At 41.9% G+C, this 15,465-nt stretch overlaps 1 protein-coding gene across 3 annotated transcripts in view; it reads left to right on the forward strand.

Annotated features, from left to right (window-relative positions):
* Nucleotides 1–15,465, forward strand: part of SERAC1 (serine active site containing 1) — a 106,809-nt gene that overhangs the window by 15,035 nt on the left and 76,309 nt on the right. For all 3 annotated transcript variants that reach the window (XM_056567100.1, XM_056567098.1, XM_056567099.1), the window contains exons 2-3: nucleotides 4,013–4,107; nucleotides 8,636–8,672. In XM_056567100.1, coding sequence (XP_056423075.1) covers nucleotides 4,020–4,107; nucleotides 8,636–8,672 — 125 coding nt within the window. In that variant the 5' untranslated portion in view covers nucleotides 4,013–4,019. The remainder of the gene's footprint in view (nucleotides 1–4,012; nucleotides 4,108–8,635; nucleotides 8,673–15,465) is intronic.

Consider the following 15,465-nt stretch of genomic DNA (forward strand, 5'->3'; position numbering starts at 1 on the left):
GCTCTGGTCACTAGTTACATAGTTACAGGCATGTATACTTCTATTACAATCTATTGAATAGTACAGCTCATTTGCAATATGTAACAAATTTGCTTTAACCCCTTAAGGACCCGGGGTTTTTCCTCCTTACCTTTAAAAAATCATAACTCTTTAAATTTTGCACCTAAAAATTCATATGATGGCTTATATTTTGCGCCATCAATTCTACTTTGTAATCAGTCATTTAACCCAAAAATCGACGGCGAAACAAAGGGGGGCTTCCGTTTCTACACAGTACATTTTTCGGTAAAAATGACACTTTATCTTTATTCTGTAGGTCCATATGTTTAAAATGATACCCTACTTATATAGGTTTGACTGAATAACATGCAGGAAAATGTATACGTTTAAAATTGTCATCTTCTGACCCCTATAACTTTTTAATTTTTCCGCGTATGGGGCGGTATGAAGGCACTGATGTTTTTAGCCGTTCCATTTTTGTATTCATAGAACTTATTGAGGGCTTTTTATTCATTTTTTTCATGATATAAAAAGTGACCAGAAAGACACTATTTTGGAATTTTGAATTTTTTTGCCCGTACGCCATTGACCGTGCGGTTTAATTAACGATATATTTTTATAATTCGGACATTTCCGCATGCGGCGATACCACATATGTTCATTTTTATTTACACTGGGTTTTTTTTTTTTTTTTAAATGGGAAAAGGGGGGTTATTCGAACTTTTATTAGGGAAGGGGTTAAATGATCTTTATTCACTTTTTTTTTTCACTTTTTTTTTGCAATGTTATAGCTCCCATTAGGGGGCTATAACACTGCACACACTGAACTTTTACATTGATCAGTGGTTTCTCATAGGAAACCATTGATCGATGATTCTGCCGCTTGACTGCTCATGCCTGGATCTCGGGCACTGAGCAGTCATTCGGCGATCGGACACCAGGAGGCAGGTAGGGGACCCTCCTGCTGTGTCACAGCCGTTCGGGATGCCGCGATTTCGCCGCGGCGATCCCGAACAGCCCCCTGAGCTAACCGGCAAACAGTTACTTTCACTCTAGATGCGGCGTTCAACTTTGAACGTTACCATAATTTGAAATCTTTGTATGAAGATATACGGCTAAAGTAAAGTGATTTATCAAGAACACTACAACTGTGGTTTGAGTGCAATTTCTATTTGACTGTAAAAAAAAAAAAAAAAAAAAACACAGCTGGTTCCCGATCTGTACAGTAAAAGAAACCATGTGAAGTGTTTTGAAGATGTCAAATTTTATAGTTATAATTATAAGCATTGTATAATAAAGAACATCATTTAATTAGTAAACATAGAACTATATGATCACATTAATAAGTGTATTAGGGTCAAGCTTTAGTGGACAGAGGTGGTTTCAGTAGATCATGAGGAGCGGGCAACCCTCTTTGGAGATTGGGATGTGCTTTATATTTCAGGTCAGGCAGTTCTTCTGCCCATTGCATTATATAATATTTATTTTGCCAAGATAATACTGTTTAATATCTGGCCGCAGTGTGTATTGGCAGAGACACACACAAAAAAAAACATAGATAACCTATAGGACAAGATTCTACAAAAAAACTCTATATGGAAAACCAGCCTTATGTACACTGCGCAAAAAAATAAAGGGAAAACTTAAACAACACAATGTAACTCCAAGTCAATCACACTTCTGTGAAATCACACTGTCCAATCAGGAAGCAACACTGATTGACAATCAATTTCACATGCTGTTGTGCAAATGGAACAGACAGCAGGTGGAAATTATAGGCAATTAGCAAGACACCCCCAATAAAGGAGTGGTTCTGCAGGTCGTGACCACAGAATACTTCTCAGTTCCTATGCTTCCTGGCTGATGTTTTGGTCACTTTTGAATGCTGGCGGTGCTTTCACTCTAGTGGTAGCATGAAATGGAGTCTACAACCCACACAAGTGGCTTAGGTAGTGCTGCTCATCCAAGATGGCTCATCAATGCAAGCTGTGGCAAGAAGGTTTGCTGTGTCTGTCAGCATAGTGTGCAGAGCATGGAGGCACTACCAGGAGACATGGAGGAAGCCGTAGGAGGGCAACAACCCAGCAGCAGGACCCCTACCCCCGCCTTTGTGCAATGAGGAGCACTGCCGGAGCCATGCAAAATGACCTTCAGCAGGCCACAAATGTGCATGTGTCTACTCAAACGGTCAGAAACAGACTCCATGAGGGTGGTATGAGGGCCCGACATCCACAGGTGGGGGTTGTGCTTACAGCCCAAAACCGTGCGGGACATTTGGCATTTGCCAGAGAGCACCAAGATTGGCAAATTCACCACTGGTGCCCTTTGCTCTTCACAGATGAGAGTCTGGAGACGCCATGGAGAACGTTCTGCTGCCTGCGACATCCTCCCGCATGACCGGTTTGGCAGTGGGTCAGTAATGTGTGTGGTGGCATTTCTTTAGGGGGCCGCACAGCCCTCCATGTGCTTGCCAGAGGTAGCCTGACTGCCATTAGGTACCGAGATGAGATCCTCAGAGCCCTTGTGAGACCATATGCTGGTGCGGTTGGCCCTGGGTTTCTCCTAATGCAAGACCTCATGTGGCTGGAGTGTGTCAGCAGTTCCTGCAAGAGGAAGGCATTGATGCTATGGACTGACCCACCCGTTCCCCAGACCTGAATCCGATTGAGCACATCTGGGACATCATGTCTCGCTCCATCCACCAACGCCACGTTGCACCATAGACTGTGCAGGAGTTAGCAGATGCTTTAGTCCAGGTCTGGACATCCCTCAGGAGACCATCCGCCACCTCATCAGGAGCATGCCGAGGCGTTGTAGGGAGGTCATAAGGGGGCACACACACACACTACTGAGCCTCATTTTGACTTGTTTTAACCCCTTAACGACCATGGACATAAATGTACGTTCTGGTTTGGCTGTACTTCACGCACTAAGACGTACATTTACGTCCTCGCTTCATACACGGCAGCTTCCGGCCCACCGGTAATGGCCGACAACCGCGATCGCGCGTGTGTCCGCCATTAACCCCTCAGATGCCGTGATCAATACAGATCACGGCATCTGTGGCAGTGTGGTACTTTAAATGGAGCGCTGTGATCCGATCATCCAGCATGGCGGCCAAAGGTCCCCTCACCTGGCACCGGCCGTCTCCCGGGGTCTTCTGCTCTGGTCTAAGATCGAGCAGACCAGAGCAGAAGATGACCGATAATACTGATCAGTGCCATGTCCTATACATAGCACTGAACAGTAATAGCAATGAAAGGATTGCTATAGTCACCTATTATAAAAATTATAAAAAGTAAAAAAATTAAAAGTTAAAAAAAAAATCCCCTCCCCCAATAAAAGTGAAAATTTTTCCCATTTTACACCCAAAACGCATAATTTTTTTAAATAAATATATTTGGTGTCGCCACGTGCGTAAATGTCCGAACTGTCAGAATATAATGTTAATGATCCCGTACAGTGAATGGTGTAAACGTAAAAGATAAAAAACAGTCCAAAAACTTTTTTTGTCACATTTTATAAAAAAAAATGTTTGTAAAAAATTATCTAAAAGTTTCATATATGCAAATGTGGTTTCGATAAAAAGTACAGATGACGGCGTTGATATATGGGTTGATATATTTGATTTCCATTGATAATTTTTGTGTGATTTTGTTGTCAGCACACTCAACTATGTAAAGACGAAAGTATTTCATACGATTAGTTCATTCAATTAGATCTATGATGTGTTATCTTAGTGTTCCCTTAATTTTTTTGAGCAGTGTATGTTCATAGGGGAATTTTTTATATTGCTGGGGGAACCAGTCTTAGTTTAATATGACTAACCAGCATACAGCCTTTTGCTAGTTTACCCCTTCAACACAGAGAAACCTTGATGCTGTTACATTGTATTTACAGTAAAGAGAACACTTCATATAGATCTGATTACCTTTTTAATGTGATTTGTTGTAATGCTTTGACTTGTTTTGATTTATGGTTGTAATTTTTGTTTTGTTTTAATTCTTTGCAGGTAAAATATGTCAGTAGCAGCGTATTGTCTTATCTGTTGTAGAAAAATAACTACTTCTGGAACTGCATCAACACAAGACAACTGGAAAAATATCAGTAAGTTCAATATAATCTTTATTATCATATTCAGTAGTAAGAGACTTCAGAAGTAGAGAACCCAGCCAGCACCACATGGTTAGGTGAAAGTAGTCAATACCGACAACAGTTCATATTTGAGCAGAGCCAGCACCACAAGGCTAGGAGTAGAAGTCAATGCTAAAGTGTAGCACTGATAACATTGGACTCACCGGAATGGTCCTGATAAAGTCTTCTTTATTGTAAAAATATTTAAAACGATACCTCATAAGCGGTTTGAAAGCAAACAGGGAGAGCTGAAAAGCAGGTGCAGGGGGTGGAGGTAGAGGCGACGTTCCGTTTCACATCTTAACGATGCTTCTTCTGGCCTTACTACGTGGCCCCATTCTAGACATACTTATATACAGCTGATAAGAATAATAATAATAATATAAATAAATAGAGTGGAAGAAAACACATACAAAGACCTGTGTAATTATAAAACAATGAATACATTGCTATTAAAATAAAAACATAAGTAATGTACAAAGACAGAAATGCATTTATTAAAGAAATGAGCTAAGATTTCTTTCATTTAGCCTTAGGGGACCTAGTGCCTATATATCCACCTAGCTTCTAGCTGAAGCAACATGGTTCACTGTTCACACAAGCAGAATTCTGCCTACAAATTGTAGTGCAGCGGGGATTGCTGTCATGAACCACAGCACCGCCCTGTTAATATGTAATAAAACTAGGTCAAATTTTAAAAATACTGAGAAAAAGTTTATTTTATAGACACCCCTATGAATTCAAAGATCAGTCAAGCTATTTACAAAAACGTGTTTATTATTGAAGGTGAACTTAAAGGGGTACTCCACGCCCCAGCGTTCAGAACATTGAACTGCTGGGGTCGTGACATCACGACTATGCCCCTCGTGATGTCACGCCATGCCCCCTCAATGCAAGTCTATGGGAGGGGGCGTGGCGAACACTGAGGCATTGGAGTACCCCTTTAAAGAAACTGACAAGAATAAACCTTTGCTTACCAAAACTATTATTGATATTTTAAAAACCAAAAAACTTAATAAAGATTTACAAACTACTGACTGGTTAGAGAGAATTGTCCCTATAGGGAACTTCCCATGCTGGAACTGCTCTTTCTGTAAATACAACATGGCCAAGCGTTTTTTCAACATAGTCTGATTTAATGTTTCAGTAAAGCAATTTAGTACGTGCAAAAGCACCCACCTAGTATATTGTCTGATATGCACATGCAGACTATACAATGAAGGAAAACAAAAAGTGCACTGTTCAAAAGAATCCGCAAACACTTATACTCTTTAAAGACAGGTATTTGTGCAATGAAATGTATTATGCATATGCAAGATGTTCATGACAGCAATGGCGCTGAAGTACAATTTGTAGGCTTTGATCGGATTCATTCTGCTGGCATGAACAGTGATCGTGAAACCCTGTTGCTTCAACAAGAAGCTAGATGAATAATTAGGCTGAACACACTAGGTCCCTTAGGGCTCAATGAGAGAAATTATCTTAGCTCATTTCTTTAATAAATGCCTTCATTGATTTATTAACACAGGTCTTTGTATGTGTTTTATTTTTCCTCTCTTACCACCTGTATTTAAGTGTGTCTAGAACAGGGCCAGGTAGTGAGGCCGGAAGAAGCATCGTAAGGATGTAAAACGGAATGTCGCCTCTACCTCCACCTCCTGCACCTGCTCTTCAGCTCTCCCTGTTTGCTTTCATAATGCTTGAGATGTATAGTTTTTAATGTTTCTACAATAAAGAAGACTTTATCAGGACCATTCCAGTGAGTGCAACGCTTTTATTTCTACATTGTAATATTTGGACTGTTGCTATTTCAGCGTTTAGCACTGCCAGGTCCGTTACACGCGGTTGTGTTTGTGCACTTTATCTCCATAATCTAAATGTTACTGGCACAGGCAGTGCCTAAACTATTTTTCTTTTCTTTAATGATTGAGTTGCAGTCAATGCTGACAACAGTTCATTTTAATCTCTTATCTGCTTAAATATGAAGCTGAAGTGGCGCTCTGCTAATAAACCATAAGTCCATTTAATAAATCCAAAAAAGTAGAAAGGAAGTTTTATTTAATCCACTAGAAATGAAGCTGGTCCTACAAAGTGCTAGGTGCAATTCAACAAGATCCTCAAGATCTGAATTGCATCTAGCTCTTTTAGTAGACCTTCTTCACTTTTAATGGTTTGAATATTATGGATTTAGCAATGTGGTAAGTGCACCATTTATCTACTTTTTGTATTTATTATATCCAATAGCACTAACATTCAGCAGTGCTGTATGTAATCACTCACACTAGTCTATGTTTTTTTGTGGAACTTATTTCATCTCACTGGAAGGTTGGGTTTACACTGTGCATTTTTATTACATTTTTAACATGTATTTAAGTGATTAAATCACATTGAGAGACCAGGAATATTTCCAACCCAAAGAAAAATGCATGTTAAAAACTCAACAACTCCGCTTAAGCCAATTTTATTATTCAGTAAGCCCAATTACATTTTTGTGTGGTGGGAGAGAAACAGGCAAGCTCAGGGAGAACCTATAAACGTCTTTATGATGTTGCCTATTTGGAAGCCTCTTTTAGGGGGTCACTATTCTGTACTCATTATGATTTTGTTTCTATACATTTGGCTTTTATTGTTTGCTAAGAAAACAGTTCCGTGGTTCATCTAGCTGCACTATGGTGGACCACACTACTATGGAATTAAGTCAATATGTTTGCATGTTTTTGTGTTTGAGGATTTATTTTCTACTATATTATATGACTGCTAAACTATTTTGTGGGTTTAAAGGATTACAAATTCTCAGCAAGGTCCTGGAAAAGAGTAGTTAAAGGGGTACTCGGGTGGAAAACAATTTTTTTTATATCAGCTGGCTCCAGAAAGTTAAACAGATTTGTAAATTATTTCTATAAAAAAAAATCTTAATCCTTCCAGTACTTATCAGCTGCTGTATGCTCCAGAAGAAATTGAGTTGTTGTTTTCTGTCTGACCACGGTGCTCTCTGCTGACACCTCTGTCGTGTTGGGAACTGCCCAGAGTAGAAGTAAATCCCCATAGCAAACCTCTCCTGCTCCGGACAGTTCCTGACAGTAGGGAGGTGTCAGCAGAGAGCACTGTGGTCACACTGAAAAAAAACTAGTCAACTTTCTGTGGAGCATACAGCAACTGATAAGTACTAGAAGGATTAAGATTTTTTTTAATAGAAGTAATTTACAAATCTGTTTAACTTTCTGCCACCAGTTTATTAGAAAAAAATTGCTTTCGACTGGAGAACCCTTTTAAAGGAAATCTGTCAGCATATGTTTAGGATATGAGCTGCAGACATTGTCAAATAAGTGCCACTATAACAACAATATATCATCAAACAGACTATTCAGAGATAATGACAGAATCTTCCTGCATCACTTAAATGGGCACTGTCATGAAATCAAAAAATTGATATGTTGTAGTACTTAAATACTACAACATATCTCTAATATACTTTAATTTAAAAAAGTGATTTTAAAATAGTTTAAAATCACTTTTAAATTCAGCCACTAGGGGTCGCCCTCCTAGTGGCCGAATGCATTGGGCAGTGACGTCACTAATGAATTTCGACTCGTTGAAGCCTGGCAACGAGTCGGAATTCATTCACTGTGGTGCTTGCTCCCGCCTGTCAATCAGACAGGCGGGAGCGAGCACTTTGAATGAAGAGGACGCGCGCAGGCTCCCTGGCAGGCCCCGGCGACAGGTAAGATTATCTATGTTGTGTCTGTTACTGAATGTTTTTGCGGGGGGAGAGGATGGGGGGTAGTGGGTTTTGCGGTGCAGCGGGGCCACGGGGGTTGCGGGCTGCGCGGCGGGTGCGGGATGGGCCATCACGGTGTGCCTCCAGTTGTTTCCCCACTACAACTCCCAGCATGCCCTGACAGCCAATAGATGTCAGGGCAAGCTGGGAGTTGTAGTGGGGAAACAGCTGGAGGGACACTGAGTAGGTGAACTAAGGGGGGGGGGAGGGAGGTGAGCGGCGTGATGGGGCGGGGGTGAGGGGGGTTGCGGGCTGCGCGGCGGGGAGCGGGATGTGCGGCCATCACGGTGTGCCTCCAGTTGTTTCCCCACTACAACTCCCAGCATGCCCTGACAGCCAGTAGATGTCAGGGCATGCTGGGAGTTGTAGTGGTGAAACAGCTGGAGACACCCTGTTAGGAGAACTAAGGGCGGAAGTTGGCCCCCAGCAGGCATCAGTGACGTGGTGCCTGCCGGGGAAGTCTGCCTGGTAGTGAGCACACTACCAGGCAAACTAAATGCCATTTTTAAAATAGTAAAAAAAAAGAAATAAAGGCAGGGAGGTTGTTAGGGATAGAAGGACATTAGGCAGGGGCAGAAAAAAAACATGATAGTGGGAGCTACCCTTTAAAACTGAATTTGCTGATTTTTTTTTTTTGGGGGGGGGGGGAGGGAGAACTCCATGTTCCCTATTAATATATGATTATTCAAACAATTTATGCTGTTTATCCTTGTTTTCACTTAGGAGGCATTGCAAGGATTGCAAGAGCACTGTTTTTAGGGTAAGTAAATTATCTATTTTAGTAAATAAATGCAAACCAAATTAAATTGTTGTACAGGTAGGAGCAAATCCCCATAGAAAACCTCTCCTGCTCTGAACAGTTCCTAAAATGGACAAAGGTGTCAGTAGAAAGCACTGTGGTCAGGCAGAAAGGAAATTCAAAAAGAAAATAACTTTCTGTGGAGAATATAGCAGCTAAGTACTGGAAGCATTTAGATTTTTAAATAGAAGTAATTTACAAATCCGTTTAACTTTCTGGCACCAGTTGATTTAAAAAAAAAAAAAAAATTCCACCGGAGTACCCATTTAACCCCTTCCCGACCTATGACATACCTGTACGTCATGGGTGGCAAGGTGTTCCCGACCCATGACATACAGGTACGTCATGAACATTACTGCCGCTACTTGCGGCATCCCGCAGCGCCCGGTAAGATGGTGGCTATCACTGATAGCCAGCCATCTTACCGTGCGATCACGGGAGGTTTCATCCCCCACCCCCCACCAGCGATCGCTGCTATCAGCTGGTCAAATCTGACTAGCTGATAGCAGCGTTTCGCTATCAGAATACTTAGCAGCGCGGTGTGTGAGTCCCGATCACGGGGATCGGGACACACACCGCTCTGCTAAGTGTCCCTGACCCCTCCCCCGGCGTCACTTACCCGTCCGAGCGGTGTCCCGAGCGGTCCCGGCGTCCTCCATGCGGTCCCGGCGGCGCTGCGTCCCGGAGGTGAGTTTCCGGCAGCAGTGCGGCATCTTCATTGGCAGCAGTGAGATCGCAGTAAAGCGATCTCACTGCTGCCTCTGGGAGTTTCAAAACTGCAACTCCCAGCATGCCCAGACAGCCTTTGGCTTTCTGGGCATGCTGGGAGTTGTAGTTTTGCAACATCTGGAGGTCCTCAGTTTGGAGACCACTGTATAATGGTCTCCAATCTGTGCTCTTCCAGATGTTGCAAAACTACAACTCCCAGCATGCTCAGTCTGTCCAGGCATGCTGGGAGTTGTAGTTCTCTAACATCTGGAAGAGCACAGATTGGAGACCATTATACAGTGGTCTCCAAACTGTGGACCTCCAGATGTTGCAAAACTACAACTCCCAGCATGCCCAGACTGCCCAAGCATGCTGGAAGTTGTAGTTCGGCAACATCTGATCCTTCAGATATTGCCGAACTACAACTTCCAGCATGCCTGGGCAGTCTGGGCATGCTGGGAGTTGTAGTTTTGCAACAACTGGAGGCACACTAGTTGGGAAACATTGTCCGTTTCCTAACTCAGTGCCTCCAGCTGTTGCAATTGTTGCAAAACTATAACTCCCAGCATGCACTGACAGACCATGCATGCTGGGAGTTGTAGTTTTGCAACAGCTGGAGGCACACTGGTTTGGAAACACTAAGTTTGGTTGCAAAACACTTGAAAGTTTATTACTTAACTTAGTGTTTCCAAACCAGCGTTCCTCCAGCTGTTGCAAAACTACAACTCCCAGCATGCACGGACAGCCAAAGGGCATGCTCGGAGTTTGCAACAGCTGGATGTTTGCCCCCTCCCCCCAAGGTGAATGTACAGGATACACTCACATGGGCGGAGGTTCACAGTGAGTGCTGCAAGTTTGAGATGGCGCAAATTTTGCGCTGCAGCTCAAACTTCCAGTGGCAAACTTGCTGTGAACCTCTGCCCATGTGACTGTACCCTAAAAACACTACACTACACTGACACTAACCTAAAATAAAAAACACTACAAATACACATACCCCTACACAGCCCCCCCTCCCCCCAAAAAAATGAAAAACGTCTGGTACAGCCATTGACTGTCCAGGCATGCTGGGAGTTTTGCAACAGCTGGAGGCACCCTGTTTAAAATCATTGGCGTAGAATACCCCTATGTCCACCCCTATGCAAATCCCTAATTCAGGCCTCAAATGCGCATGGCGCTCTCTCACTTTGGAGCCCTGTCGTATTTCAGGGCAACAGTTTTGGGACACATATGGGGTATCGCCGTACTCGGGAGAAATTGCCTTACAAATTTTGGGGGGCTTTTTCTTCTTTAACCCCTTATGAAAAGGTGAAGTTGGGGTCTACACCAGCATGTTAGTGTAAAAAAATAAATTTTTTACACTGACATGCTGGTGTTGCCCTATACTTTTCATTTTCACAAGAGGTAAAACGGAAAAAAGACCCTCTAAATTTGTAACGCAATTTCTCCCGAGTACGGCGATACCCCATATGTGGGTGCAAAGTGCTCTGAGGGCGCACAACAAGGCCCAGAAGGGAGAGTGCGCCATGTACATTTGAGGCGATTTGCACAGGGGTGGCTGATTGTTACAGCAGTTCTGACAAACGCAAAACAATAAATATCCATATGTGACCCCATTTTGGAAACTACACCCCTCGCGGAATGTAACAAGGGGTGCAGTGAGCATTTACACCCCACTGGTGTATGACAGATTTTTGGAACAGTGGTCTGTGAAAATGAAAAATAAAATTTTTGATTTGCACAATCCACCGTTTCAAATATCTGTCAAACGCCAGTGGGGTGTAAATGCTCACTGCACCCCTTATTAAATTCCATGAGGGGTATAGTTTCCAAAATGGGGTCACATGTGGGGGGGTCCACTGTTCTGGCACCATAGGGGCTTCCTAAATGGGACATGCCCCCCAAAAACCCTTTCAGAAAAACTCACTCTCCAAAATCCCATTGTCGCTCCTTCCCTTCTGAGCCCTCTACTGCGCCCGCCGAACAATTTACATACACATATGAGGTATTTCCTTACTCGAGAGAAATTGGGTTACAAATTTTAGGGTGATTTCTCTCCTTTTACCCCTTGTAAAAATAAAAAAATTGGGTCTACAAGAAAATGCGAGTGTAAAAAATGAAGATTTAGAATTTTCTCCTTCACTTTGCTGCTATTCCTGTGAAACACCTAAAGGGTTAAAACACTTACTGAATGTCATTTTGAATACTTTGGGGGTGCAGTTTTTATAATGGGGTCATTTATGGGGTATTTCTAATATGAAGACCCTTAAAATCCACTTCCAACGTGAACTGGTCCCTGAAAAATTACGATTTTGAAAATCTTGAGAAAAATTGGAAAATTGCTGCGGAACTTTAAAGCCCTCTGGTGTCTTTCAAAAGTAAAAACTTGTCAATTGTTTTATGCAAACACAAAGTAGACATATTGTATATGTGAATCAATATGTAATTTATTTGGAATATCCATTTTCCTTTCAAGAAGAGACTTTCAAAGTTAGAAAAATGGTAAATTTTCAAAATTTTCATGAAATTTTTAGATTTTTTACCAAGAAAGGATGCAAATATCAGTGAAATTTTACCAATAACATAAAGTAGAATATGTCACGAAAAAAACAATCTCGGAATCAGAATGATAAGTAAAAGCATTCCAGAGTTATTAATGTTTAAAGTGACAGTGGTCAGATTTTCAAAAAATGCCCAGGTCCTGAAGGTGAAAATGGGCTGGGTCATGAAGGGGTTAAAATATTCCACCTAGGAAGGTTAGAAAATGTGCAAAGGTTTTCAACAGTAAGTATAATATCAAGTCTTAAATAAATAGCAGTAGAAATACACCAGGCACTGCACGCTGTATAGAGGCAATTTGCTGACCATGTCTGTTCTAGAGAAGGAGTATTCAGGTCTTTATTCCCCTGTAACACTCCCGGGGTTCTCTACATCCCGACTAAGTATTTATGGTAGCAAGGTAATATTCAAGTAGAAGTGAAAGGATAGATCACTCACCAGTTCTAGCATGTCAAGCAGGATTTTCTTTATTTCAGGTACTGCATAATGATACACAAAAGCGGGTGGGTAGGGAGGGATTCTCGGGTGAGACCGGAAGAAGTTCCTTGCTGGAATGAAACGGCGTTGCCTCATCCCCCCTGCGTCTCACCCGAGAATCCCCCCCACACACACACACACCCGCCCCGCATTGGTGTACCACTATGCAGTACCTGAAATAAAGAAAATCCTGCCTGACTTGCTAGAACCGGTAAGTGATCCGTCATTTCACTTCTACTTGAATGTTACATAATATCAAGTCTATTATTGTTTTTTTTTTCACTGTCTATTTTTTGCACCCTACTTTAAACCCTTAAATGGGCACTGTCATTAAAACAGATTTTTGCTATTGCACTCCTTATGGTAAATAAAAAATCTTTCTAATATACTTTGTATAAAAAAAAATATTAAGTTTTCATTGTTTTATTTTTGTTTTAAAAAGCTGCCACTAGGTGTCTCCATACTTGTCCAGAGCACATTTCCCCTTATCTCTCACACATACTTTGGACTCCTGCTGGCCTAGCAGAAGTCCAAAATCAGGAAATGCTGTCTGGAGTGCTGGGGGGGGTGCAGCTTTAGCCAATCATAGCTCATCTCATACTGAACTGCTCTGGGCTGTGTGTAGTAGAGTGAGGAGGGAAGTTCCCCCCTGTATGGCTTCAGATGATGTCACACCTGCTGAGGAATGCCCTTTTCCAGTCTGTGAATCTGACTGAGACTGAGTAGAAAAAACAGAGCTGAAACAAAAATAAAACATAGCCCGCACTCACTGCACAGTACGGGTCTCACAGGCTCAGACTCCTGACCTCCTCGGTAACGTTACCGAGGAGGTCCAGAGTCCGAGGCCGTGAGACCCGTACTGTGCGGTGAGTGCGGGCTATGTTTTATTTTTGTTTCAACATTGTATACTGATGCCTGATTCTCTGTCCTAGCACCACCGCGGGTCAGAACAGAGACTCTCTCAGCCGTGACGGGGGTCCTAATAGGAGAGTGAAGATATATGTTGCTAGTGCCGCTATCCATTTTGTTTTCTTAGAAGCTGAGAAAAACAGAGCAATATCAAGGTAGAAAACTAAAAAATAAAGCCAGGGAGTAGTTTATCATAATGGGGGCAGTGAACTGGGAGGATTATAAAATGTAACAAAATCATGACAGGTACTCTTTAAATGGGCACTGTCAGATCCAAAAACATTTTTAGAAGTTGTTACTGATAAATAATTAACCCCTTAAGGACTCAGCCCATTTTCCCCAATTGTACTTTGTAATGAGATCACTTATTTTATAACATCTGCAGCCAAACAAAAAAAACTTATTTGTGGGGTGAAATTTAAAAAACTAAATGTTGTCACTTTTGGGGCTTCCGTTTTTACGCAGTGCACTTTTCAGTAAAAATGACACCTTATCTTTTATTCTTTAGGTCCATATGCTTACAAAGATAACCAATTGATGTAGATTTTATTTTATTTTCCTACTTAAAAAAAATCCTAACTACATGCACCAAAATTTGTATGTTTAAAATTGTAATATTCTGACCCCTATAACTTTTTTACTTTTCCGCATACAGGGCTAAATGAGGGCTAATTTTTTTGCGCCGTAGTTTTTAATGGTACCATTTTTGTTTTGATGGGACTTTTTGATAGCTTTTTAATACATTTTTTATGGTATATGAAGTGACCAAAAATGCACAATTTTGGACTTAGGAATTTTTTTACGTGTATGCCATGGAACGTGCAGTTTAACTTACCTTATATTTTTATAGTTTAGACATTTACGCACGTGGCGGTACCACATATGATTATGTTTATTATTAATTACATTATTTTATTTAAAAAATGGTAAATGGAGAGTGATTCAAACTTTTATTAGGGGAGGAAGCTTATTCACATTTATGAACTTTTTATTTTTACACTTTTTCCTTTTTTTATTTAAGGCACCATAGGGGGCTATACCATGCTATCTTTGGATTGCATCACTGTTCAATGTTGAGCTTTGGCTTAGCATTGATCAGTGTTATTGCTGGCGGGGACCTTTAAAACACTGAACGGATGGCAAGGAGGCAGGTAAGGGTCCTCCCGCCGTCCTCTCAGTCCATCAGGACATTACTGTTTCACCGTGATGGTCCTGATCAGCTCCGCTGAGCACATTAACCCAGCATTTTAGACACTGCAGTTAACTTTGATTGTGGTGTCTAAAGGGTTAATTCCGGGCATCCTCCCGTTCAATGTCCGACATTAACCCTGGGTCCTGGCTGCTGATTGCAGTCGGGACCCACCGGAGTTTGAAGCATGTGCAGCTCGTGAACACATTTCAAACCCCGGTAACAGGACCAGGGCGTACAGGTTCGCCCTGCATCCATCATTAAGTACCAGGATCCAAGGGCATACCCATATGCCCTATGTCCTTAAAGGGTTAAAAGGGTTATCCAGGAATACAAAGACAGAGCTTATTTCTTTCAAAAGTCTCTCCTTGCCTGCCTCCAGGTTGGGTGTGGTTCTGCAGCTCAGTTCCATTGAAGTGAATGGAGCCAAATTGTAATACCACACATAACCTTGAGACAGACGTGGAGCTGTTTCTGACAGAAATTTGCTCTGTTTTTCTTATCCTGGATAACCCCTTCAAAGATTTTTTGTAATAAAGTTGATTACATTTTTTAAAATATTTAATACAGAAAAACGCTCCTGGAAATCGCACCACTAGGGGTCCCCATACCTACTGGCACACTGATCAGTCCTGCAGCAGCATCAGGCTTGTCTGTGGTTAAGGCTCCTTTCACACTATGAATTTCTCCGTTTACAAACTTCCGTCACATGTTCCGTCACTACAGCTGCAAAACCCGGCCGTTACAAAACCCCTGACGGCCGTGACTAAATTGCATTGCAGCCTATGAGGTTTTGTAATTGCCCGTTTGCACCCGTATATGCCCGTAATTCATTACGGGCGTTATACAGTGACGGAACATCGTGGCGGAAAAATTACTGCAATTACAGTAATTTTTCCGCCACGATGTCCC

The sequence above is a fragment of the Hyla sarda genome, chromosome 3 (assembly GCF_029499605.1).
Source record: "Hyla sarda isolate aHylSar1 chromosome 3, aHylSar1.hap1, whole genome shotgun sequence".
In the NCBI taxonomy this organism is placed as follows: Eukaryota; Metazoa; Chordata; class Amphibia; order Anura; family Hylidae; genus Hyla; species Hyla sarda.